We start from the raw sequence: 10,942 nt of genomic DNA, 5'->3' as shown, positions 1-10,942 counted from the left end.
GACTGGGGGTGTAGGAAGTGCGAGAGAGGGACCTGGGGGCAGGGGTGGGGTGGGGGGAGGCCTGTGTTCCAGTTGCTTCTCTCAGAGTCTGGAGACAGGACTCGGACCTCTGCAACAAATTTGTCTGTTACCATTTCCACCCCCATCCAGCAAGCCAGAAACCCAAATCCAGGCATTGCGGACATCATACTCTGGAGGGGGGGTAAGAGTCATCCAAAAACTTACCGAAGACCTACTATGAGCCTGGCACCCTGTTAGGCCCACAAGGCTCAAGGGAGCACTTGAATTAATTCCTGAAAGGGGGTTTCTTTCATGTAGATGTGAGGGAAAGGGGAAGCAAGATTTTGCCGGGCGCCTAATGTGTGGCCAGATGCTTGTGGGCCTTTTTGGATACGACTGCGGCCTGGGACCAGTGACAGTGCGTTGGCAGCAAAGTCCAACTCTGCTGGTTTAGATGCGGCAGGATTGCACTGGGTAGGGACTGGGAATTCTGGAAGAATTAGGGTTAGACAAGCCGACCCACAGTGTCACCAAAGACGCGGATTCTTCTGGCTCTGTCCATGCTTGGGATGGGCTCCATCCTGAGGCTGGCTCTGCTGTGGTCAGAAGCAGCTTCTTTCTTCACAACTGATGTGGCAGGGGGAGGCTGACGCCTTCAGCAGACATTTCCTCCCAGCTTCTTGGCCAGACCAGGTTCTACGCCAATTGCCAATCAGGGGAATGGTGTCCTTAGACCAGCTGGGCCCAACCTTGACTAGGTTCCTACACCCAGCAGTTCCTACACCCCCTCAACTGCCCCCAGATGCTGCCGCAGCTCCATAGAGGAATGGGGTGTGCAGTGTAATGTCCACTGTCCATCTCCACGGGCTTGGAGGGGAAAGGACTTGCTCACAACCAGGTCTATCTGAAGTCCAGAGTGGATGCTCTTTTCACTTCACCGTGCTGCCTTCTGAGGCAAGACAAGGGAAGGAAAGGTTGGGAGTTGGATTTCAGGTGCCCCTTTGAGGTGATGGAGCTGCCGGAGGAAACTCTGGTTTATTTAAGGACCTGCCTCTCATGTCCCCCAGCCTTTCCCTTTTCTTCCAGATGGCCTCTGCATTCCACTGGGATTTGGGCCCCGGGCCTCATTTTGTAGGGATCAGCTCACAGCATCTGAGGTCCTTTCAGTGTTTCATTAACAACCCCCTTCTGGCCGGAGCACATCTTCTGGATTTTGCTGAACAATGGCGAGTGTTACCAGGAGGTTTCAGGATATTTGGGATCAAGTTGTTTCCGTGTTGCTCGGTGAGGAAGGGAATCCTAGGAAAGCGATTTGCAGAGACGCTGAGTGAGCACTAGTGTTGCCCTGTGGCATGGCGGGGCCATGGGAAGCGGTGGGGAAGGAGGGGGGCTGCTGGGGGCTGTAGGAACTGTTTGGGAACAAATCCCCCTCTTTTTTTTTTTTTTTTTTTTGATCCTATTTGAGTTCAAATCAGCCAGAGTCCAAAAGAGCTGATCCCCAGGTCATAAACGCTGGTGCCAACTACATGGTCTCAAGTTTACGCCCGGCGCATCAGTCTTTATGACATATCTCATATGTCCACAGCTGGGGCAGATCCATGTGACAAGATGTGATCCCTGTGACCTAGATGAGGCTTCTGCACAAATGTTCCCTGGTAACAGTACCCAGGGTGTGCTATGCGAGCGATGGGGGTTAGGGAGGTGGTCATCCCAATGGGACTTCAGAGCAGGGCTCCCCCAGCCTCCCTGCTTGGAACCCATGTCCTCACGGTATCGTGGAACACAGAAAGGGCTTCGTTTAGGGCCAGAAAAATTCTGGCAACATCACATATCATAGGGTCCTTCGGAGAGGACCTTACCGGCCCTCAGGACACCTCCTAGACACTGCTTAAGGCACTCTCGGTGCTTAGATGTCTTTGCCTGGGAAAGGCCCCTTTTCCTGCGCAGGGAGAAGGCGGCCCTATTAGTGTCCCATGGAGCCACACTGCCCCCTGCGGCCAAAACCGGCCAGGACGCCTACCAAGCCAGGGCCGAGGGTGTGCAAAGGGCCTGCCTCCCTGGAACCCCTGGAACGGTCAGTGGCCCCGGAGGCCCCGCCTCGACTTACCCCCGGTGTCAGCCGTCCTCGAGGCCCCCTGCCCACCCCTCTCCCTTCCTGCGTGCTTAGGCCGACGGCTTCCCACCCGCCCCCTCGGCCCCAGGGGCCCTGCCCTCTCAGGCCCGCGCCCCCCAGGCCTCCCTAGCCCCGGGGCCTGCACCCCGTCCAGGACACTGCCCACCTTGCGAGGCCGGAGCCCTCCGCCTCTTCCTGCTGCCCCGCACGCCCTGCACTAGTGGGGTGCCCGGAACCCACAGGGGAGCCTGCTGCCCCGGCTGCCCCGAGGCCCGCCGCTCGCCCTCCCCGGAGCACAGAGACCGCCTTGGACGTGCGCTTCTGGGCTAAAGGGGATCAGACCCCAGAGCCCAGAGAGGCCCGCGGGGGAGTCCCTCTCCACACTGGGGGGTTAGACTGCGGGGCTGGGGGTTCAGGGAAAAGGACCCCGACCAGGAGTTTGGAGGCACCAGGTGGAAACAAGGCCAAGGCGGGTTCTCGGGAACCTGGCGGTGGAGGAGGCGCCCTGGGGCGCTTGGTCGGTGGCCGGGGCTGCCCCGTCGCACCCGGCGCTCACCCCCCCTTGCCCCCGCCCTGCAGCCCCTCCGGCAGGTCCAGGCCCTCCCTGCCTCTGCCCGCCTAACGTCTGTCCCCTCTGCCACGCGGGCAGGTTCTCCGTGCAGCTGGTTAAAAACAGGAGCTCTGAGGGGGATCCTCGGGTGGCTCAGCAGTTTGGCGCCTGCCTTTGGCCCAGGGCATGATCCTGGAGTCCCAGGATCGAGTCCCACATCGGGCTCCTGGCATGGAGCGTGCTTCTCCCTCCTCCTGTGTCTCTGCCTCTCTCTCTCTCTCTGGGTCTCTCATGAATAAATAAATAAAATCTTAAAAAAAAAAACAAAAACAAAAAACAAACCAGGAGCTCTGGATGCAAACTGGAGTTGGCGTCTCCACTCGGCCCCTCTCTAGCTGCACGATCCACCACTGCCACGGCGGCTGGGAGAGCCCGGCTCTGGCTAGCTGTGTGGCCGTGGCCACGCCACCTAACCTCTCTGTGCCTCGGCCTTGTCATCTGCAAGATAAAAGAGTGCTTTATGTGTCATGCTTTACACGGATGTGGTGGGGATTCCACGGGGTAGTAAAGGTCCGGTCCCGGCAGGGGGCAAGTGTCTAACAGGCATCAGCTAGGTAGAGGGGGGACACCGCTCCCGGCGCTGCCTCCCAGGGGCGGTCCCTCCTGCTGCGCCACCTCCCGCTGGAGCAGCTGGCTCCCATCCTCTCCCTGCTCCAAGCTTTTCTGGCACAGAAGGCAGGGCCCGGATTCGCTCCTGAGGTGCCGACTTCCGTGAGCGCACTCCCCACTTTGATCATGCGTTCTCGGGGGTCAGAAACTCTCTTCTCATCTTCCTGCAGAGCGATCCATCTGATGACAATTCTTTTTTAAGATTTTACTTATTTATTCATGAGAGACACAGAGAGAGAGGCAGAGACACAGGCAGAGGGAGAAGCAGGCTCCATGCAGGGAGCCCAACGTTGGACTCGATGCCGGGACCCTGGGATCATGCCTGGGCCAAAGACAGGCGTGCAACCCGTCACCCAGGTGCCCCCATCTGATGACAATTCTAAGGGCTCCAGCCTGACACAGGGCCCCCTGGGCACACTCCGGGCCGCCTTCCTCTCTGTGCCACACGCCCCAAGCCCTGACCACACTGCCTTCCTCCGTTCCCCTAAGCAATCCACCCTTCATAAGCCAGGCCTCTGCACGGGGTGGCCCCTTGGGCTGACATGCTAACTCCCGTGTCTTCTCTGCCCGAAACACTCCTGTACTCCTGGCTGTTAGGAGTTGGGCCAAATCCCCTCTTGACGAGGGCTTGTTCCAGTGTCAGGGCTCTGCCCTCTTTGCTCAGGGCCCTGGCTCAAGTGTTTGCGACCTTCTCCAAAGTCCCCAGTGTCCTGCACAAGGCAGGTGGTGGGTACTCGGTTCTTTGTGGGTCCATCTGATTTAGCTGCACAGAGGACATGAAATCCCAGAGACCGCTTCCAGTCCCTCACCTGCCCCTTCCATGCCTTGCTGTAGCCTGGTTTGCCCCTCTGCAAAATGGCCATGCCACCTTCCCTGTGGCCCTTGAGGAAGCTGCGCGCTCAGCCCCTGCAGGCCCAGGGGGCCCCCACGAATGAACGCTCACTCCCCTCCCTCCTAGACTGCACCTCAGCCTTCCCACCTTCACGTTGGCAGGAAGCAGTCCCACTCCCATTTTTGTCGAGATAGAAAAAAAAATCACTAATTTGCTTTGAGATCCTACATCACCATTTTAAGAGAAAATAATCCTTAGTTGTGACACACACCGGTGACACTCTCCGTCGCCATGGTGATTCTTTGACATCGCCCTCTTGCAGATGAGAAATGCCTTGCAGTTTTCTGAGCCTGGCTTCCCCAAACCAGGATGCTTGGCCAATCTGCACCCCCTCCCTACAGGAAGGAGAAAGTGTAATCCCTGCAGGTTGCATTTCTGCCTTGGCTGTCAGAGGTGGGGTCAGGCCCCGACAGGGCCCGAGAGCAGCATACGAACCCTGTGCTTAGCTGTGCGACCTTCCAGCTAGGTAATGCCCATGGTCAACAAGCCCCAAACTCCTGATGACAATTCCAAGAGCTCCAGCCTGACACAGGGACTGCCGTGCTGTGCTCCTGGCCGCTCTCCTCTCCGTGCCATGGAAGCCTTTCTTCCTACTTATGGCCTATTTCTCTGAATTTTCTCTGGAGTCAGCAAAGCTATAAGGAATACAGCGGTCCTCGCGGCCTCACCTCGGTCATGTGCGCCCGCACACACTTCCTCTGGCACCAGTCAGGTTAAGCTCAAGGTGGGATTTCTTTCCCGTGACAAAAACACATTCTGCTGCCTCCTCCCCCCTCCCTGCCTTCCTCCCACTACCATGAGACTTTCACACAGGTTCATTCCTTTAAAAGTTTATTTCTGGTGAATTAAAAAAAAATAATTTATGCGATCAGATCAATAAAGACATTATGACATGGGGCAGAGCTTAACTTTCCTGTTTGCTTCTACATTTTGTAGCCAGGTGAGAAGGTGGCCGAGGGAAACCCAGCCTCGTGCTCTGTGGACCCAGGAGATGCCAAAGCTGACAGGGTGACTGAGACACTGGTGGCTTACGGGGGTGCTGGAAGGCCACGGCCCAAACTCTTTTACAGAAATGTCTCTTCATCACTTTTTTTTAAATGAGTCAACAGAAGCTCTGTCACATGCCCGTTCCCAATGACCATAAACATACCAAGAAGATGCTCAGAAAGATGGAGCTGTAGTCTCAGGGACTTTTAAATGTCATTACTTGGGGGGCCCTGTGGGTGAAAGACACCTTCCCCCTGAGGCCACCACCCTGAAGAGACCTTGGGGAGTTGGAACTGAGCCCCTGGCACAGCTGTCAGGATCTCTGGGTTTCTGAATGCTACTGCCTCTTAGCTTGAAGGATGTGTTTACCCTCAGCTCCCTGGTACCCCGAAGAGTCTCAGAGGTGGCTACTCCCTTGGTCAGCAGAGGGGACACTTCCTCCAGGAATCTGAGAGCTGAACGTGCTCATAGTCTGTGCCGGGGTCTCAAGGCCAGAACCCCCAGAGGCCCTGCCACAGTCCAGAACCTCAGAGCTGGGGGAGTTGTAGGGCTCACTGTTGAGGAGAACCCCTAGTCTAGTCCCCCAGGAGTGGAGACCACAGCCGGCTCACCACCATTGCCCTGCCCAGGGATCACTTTGGTGGTGGGGTTCACTCTCTTGGGGGGTGGTGAATTTTGGTATTAACACATTGATAAGTTAGGAACGGGCTTTGGTTACTAGAAACTCACGGACCGATGAAACACCCAAGCAGCACACTGGGAGATCCCTGAGGAGCCCAAAGAGTTTGCTGTGATAAAGCATTTGTTGTGGTTCAGGTGGCTCCTCCCTCAAGGCCATGTGGCTCCTCTGCAGGTGGCCTGAGGGCCCCTGACACCCGACTACACAGCTGCCCAGGACTCAGGACACCGCTCACGCCAACCACCATCGCCACACCTGCTGGGACACCGGCAGAATTTGAACAAGGGCTGGTCCTTAACTGAGTGTGGCTTTAAGCATCCTTACCCAAAGCTCTTTAAAGGGCAGCACCAAGCAAAACTGAGGCTCCCACATCACTGAGAGCGGTTCTGAAGTCAGTTCAGGTTCCTTTCTTGACCTTCCAAGAGAGAAGCTTCTAAGCACGAAGATGAGCTGAAGGCTTTGAAGCCCAGTGATAGTTCCCCTCAGGCAGCCCACACCTGCTTTCCCTTCACATGGAGAGAAACGTTACTATGCTCCAGGCCTGGCATCATTTTTACCTTGAAACCATCTCCTCGTTAGACGCTCCTGAGTGAAAGCTCACACCCCAAATGCAACTCCTATCTGCATGATCTCCCTTTGAAGAAGAGCCAGCAGCCCCCTTGATGCCATCTGGGGTCACGTGCCTATTAAATAACACTCAAAGCACAGTTCTCAATCAATTTATGACATGAGAAAAGACCAAGGCAGCCACGAGGCCATTCACATACACGTATGCAGTGTGGACAAGGAAAGGAATAGAGGAAAAACCAGCCTCATGCCCAGTGAGAACTGGGAACCGACTTCCCCCAGCTCCTAGCAGCAGAACACTCGAGACAGGAGCATATGTACATAGGTCCTACAAAAATAAACTTTGTTCCATGCCTGCTCTCTCAAGTCATCAAGGACAGGCCTCTCCTCTGGCCTGTCTTGGTAGGTTTTGCTGTGTCAAGTGCGGTAGAAGTTTTCAACCACTCCGAGGCAGGGAGAGAGAACTCATTGCCCAAACCTGCCCGGCTCCCGGGATGCCAGGATGGGACAGGGGACATGGGCAAGGGGAGAAGCAACCTCATAGTCTGGAAGAGAATATAGTGAGGGTGGGCCACAGGGAGGAGGGGCTCCCCAGGTGCTGCTACATGAGGCCATTAGCACACCTTGACTCTGAGCCTTCAGGTCTGATTAACAGCCTCAGAAGGCACCCTGTGCCCGTCCATCCATGGAGCCCTCAGTTTTTATCCCAGGGCAGGTATGAAGGGTTGTACTAGCTACCCTCGGGGAGAGCCGAGAGTGTGCCGGCATTTCCGAGAGACCAGGGCTCTGTGGCTCCCTCCTCTTCAGAGTTGGTGCCTCCACCCCCCCCACCCCTATCCCCTACATACTCTTCCCACTTGCTTTTTATTTGCACTATATCTTCTCTAACTGCCTGTTTATCTGGAAAAACATCTCTATGTGTAGCACTTACAAGTCTCTCATAAATATGGGGTGCTGTCCTAAGTTTAATGAGATTTTAAAACTACAACATGGGCTAGAGTCTCCCGAAGCAGCACCATGGGGCGAGGCCTAAAAGAAGTGGTGCCTTTTGAGGACCAAAGCATCCACTTTTACCCTGGGTGGAATCCTGAAGCCATTCTGTGGATGAGAAAGGAGATGTGACACCACGTCACTGCAGAGCAGGAGGATGGCTGTCTTCAAAACCCATGTACCTCCATTACCACTGTCTTCCCCTCATGAATTCTTTCCAAATCACTGGCTACCTGGCATTAGGACCTATTCCACCAGTCATTCGTCCTTCATGTACTGTCTTGATTAAAGGCTCAGATTAAAGGTAAATTCAAGGTCTTACCATGCCCTTAAAAATGGGGGAGGGGCTCTGAAAGGAAAAATTAAATCTAGGAAGTGTGGCATCCAGAAGACAGACTCTGGAAACACCACGTGCCTTTACTCATAAGACACAAGAGTCAGCAAAACTATCTTGTTAAAGATTCACATTGATTGTAGGGTGCATCTAGATTTTGAGAGTATCAAGACACAGAAAAAAATGTCCATCTTGGGATGCAGGACAGGTGACAGATTTTGAAACAGATGCCTTGCGATCCTGAAAGCTAACCATTTTGAGAGCAGAGGAGCCAATGTAGGACCAGGAAGGTGGAGACACCAGGGAATTGCTTTATTCTAGCTGAGTCCCCACCTCGAATGCTTAGGAGGGGGATGTTGTGCAAAGGGTCACCTGGAGGATGTGGGTTTGTGTGGGTGAATTTGTATGAACTGAAACAGCTCTGCAGAGTAAGGAGCCCACACATTTTATTACCACCCCTGCTTACCAAGCCCTGGCAGTCCCCCATACTTCTGCCCTTTGGATTATGGAGGAAAAAATAAATGTTCATTTTTTTTGGGCCACAGAATACAAGATGGGTCTAGATTGTACAAGGAGCTTACACACGGAGGCAAGAAAGCGTGCAAATGGGAGTAGGAATTCTCTACCCTCTGGGTGAGCCAGTGCTAGAGACACAGAAGGACCCGAGTTGTCCTCCTGGAGTCCACACTGGTTTATGCTTCTGGCTTCTATTAACCGTGTCCAACTCCAGCTTCCATCTTCTCCTGAGAGGGAGGATAATATCTAGGATGTCAACGATTTTCCCCAAGCCATTATTTTTTTCCTCTTATAATTTCCCAGAAGGCCCAGGAGGGGGGGGGCCTAGAGAAAGACCAACAAAAACAAAAGTGTCTGAGAACGACGTAATACTGACTTCTCTTTTTTGGTAACAGTTCACGAAACGTGCGCCCCTCTCTCCTGAGATCCGGTGAGGCATGAGGGGAGGTGGCGAAGGAGCTGTGGGTGGGACACTGTACCGTGTGACATCACGATCATGCAGCCGGTGCCCTACAGGACAGAGACGTGAGTGAGCACGCAGGGCTCTGGGTTGGCCCCAGGGGGAGGCGGGCAGTTTCCAGGTAAGTGCCCAGTGTCTCAGGAACACTGTTCGGCCAGTTCTCGCAGAGCCATCCCCTGGGGCATGCCATCTTGGCTCTGGCCTTAGCCTTCATCCTCCCTCAGCTCAGTGGGTAGGAATTTATACTGCTGCTGGCGGATCTGGGCCAGTTTTTTCCTTGCTTCTTCCAGTTCTCGTTCTTTTTTCAACATTTCCTCCTGGGCAGCAATGATCTAGAAGGAAAGCAACAAGTTGGATGGATCTAAAAACTTTCAGGAAACCACCCTCTCCAACTCCACTGCTTATCTCATGAACGCCCAGTGCCTCTGCGATAGGACATCACAGCCATACACCGGGACTAAGTATCCTAGCTCTGGAGACCAGCATTTGGGCCATACTCTGGGTTTTGAGACCAATGACCCAGTTGACCCAAGAAAATAAGCTGACTTCTGGCCACTGATTTAATAGCAAACATCTACTGCATCCCTACTATGCCCCAGGCGCTGGTGTAAGCGCTCTGCGTGGACTGTTCCATCATCTTTGTGGCAGCACAGTGAAGTTGTTCCTATTGCATGTCCTATTTTTCCAATGAGGACCCTGGAGCTGAGAGAGGTGGGTCTACTTCCCTGAACATCCACTTAGTGGAGCAGGACCTGTCCAAGTGTTCTTGAAGCTAGAGTTGGAGTCCTTAGCCACTTGATAGCTTTCATGTTTTTGTTTCATGCTTCTAAGATATAAGCTGAGGAATATTAGTGAATAGATATCAGGTGAAAAAGATAAGTTTGTGCTCAAGAAAGCCAAATGGATTTCTTTCTTGTGGACCTTTCAGAGCCTTCACTAGGCTAATGATCACTGTGATAGTCGGAGGTGGAGGTACAGAGGGCAGGATCTCTCACACTTATTTGATCAGTGACCCTTGTCATGGAACTTCTTATGGAGCTACTGTATCAAGAAATAGATCCCGGTAAAAATGTATCCAGTAAATTTCCAAACACAGGGAATGGCTCAGGAAGAGCTAAGGAAGGCATGGGGATGAGTAACTTCCTGGCACTGCTAAGAAAACCAATCTTGTATAACGGATTTATAACAACACATATTCCAAACTGCAGCCCTGATCTCCTGAAGTTTGCTCTTCACTACCGTGCACAAGAATGGAATCCTGCATAAGTCAGAAGCCCGTCTCCTGTTAAGTTGTTAAGGGGTTCTGTTAAGTTCTGTTAAGGGGTTACTATTCATTCTCTCTATAGGGCCAAATCCATCATTTTATTTAAATGATAATACTGCTGCCTTCTAATTCACTTCTTCCCTTTTCTATCCCAGAATCCCTGAATACACGATACTGATTTGGGCTAGGTACAGGGCTCCTCAGGAAAGAAAACTATTTCCCAGCATCTTTTGCAGCTGGGTTGGTTGGCCACGTGACGAAGGCCTGACCAATGACCTGTGAGAGGAAGCAAAGGTGGATATTGAGCCATCTTGGACCAACTGGCCAAATCAGTATCTCGGGGATGGTGGGGCAATAAGGCAGATGGGAGCCTGGGGCTCAGAAACAAAGGAACCAACACATCAGCCACAGGCTGCTCACACCCCGGCTGTTTCACCAAGGAGAAATATACTTCCATCCTGTCACAGTCGTTGTTACTTTGTGTGTCTGTTATAACACAATTCCCATGTCCGGAGTAACGCTGTCTGGATTTCTTCACAAACCTGAGCAATGCCCCCTACAAACTTTGTTTTCACTACAACATCGTCATCATCGGCTTTGCCAAATGCTGCCTTCTGGGCTGCACGAACGAGATTATCTGAGGCTCTTTTCACAGCATTTCCTGCTGCCTGGAGAGGGGGGAAAAACATACATTATATCATTAGAAACAGCCAACTTGGATTCAGCAGGAATAGACACGAAAGCACAGTTCATGGAACTCTGAATCGATTTGTCATCCAATTATAACATAGCATTTCTCTTTCATTAGTATCCGGTATCTGTCTGTCCAGCGGTCCATCGACTGTACCAACACTGGCACTACCTAACCTTCGGTCATTCACACAGAAATGAGATAGAGTTCCCGGCTCCCAAGGAACACAT

General features: G+C 53.1%; 1 protein-coding gene across 5 annotated transcripts in view; it reads right to left on the bottom strand.

Annotated features, from left to right (window-relative positions):
* Positions 1 to 5,042: 5,042 nt before the first annotated feature.
* Positions 5,043 to 10,942, bottom strand: part of TLN2 (talin 2) — a 428,409-nt gene continuing 422,509 nt past the window's right edge. For 3 of the 5 annotated variants that reach the window (XM_038580602.1, XM_038580603.1, XM_038580604.1), the window contains 2 exons: positions 10,564 to 10,689; positions 8,961 to 9,089 (listed from right to left, as the gene is read on the bottom strand). In XM_038580602.1, coding sequence (XP_038436530.1) covers positions 8,961 to 9,089; positions 10,564 to 10,689 — 255 coding nt within the window. Of the gene's footprint in view, positions 9,090 to 10,563; positions 10,690 to 10,942 lie in introns of all 5 variants that reach the window. The other 2 variants (XM_038580605.1, XM_038580601.1) reach the window with 1 other exon arrangement.

This window comes from Canis lupus, chromosome 30, assembly GCF_011100685.1.
Source record: "Canis lupus familiaris isolate Mischka breed German Shepherd chromosome 30, alternate assembly UU_Cfam_GSD_1.0, whole genome shotgun sequence".
Taxonomy (NCBI): domain Eukaryota; kingdom Metazoa; phylum Chordata; class Mammalia; order Carnivora; family Canidae; genus Canis; species Canis lupus.
Note: the sequence above shows the minus strand (reverse complement) of the source record. Positions and strands in the feature narration are given on the sequence as shown.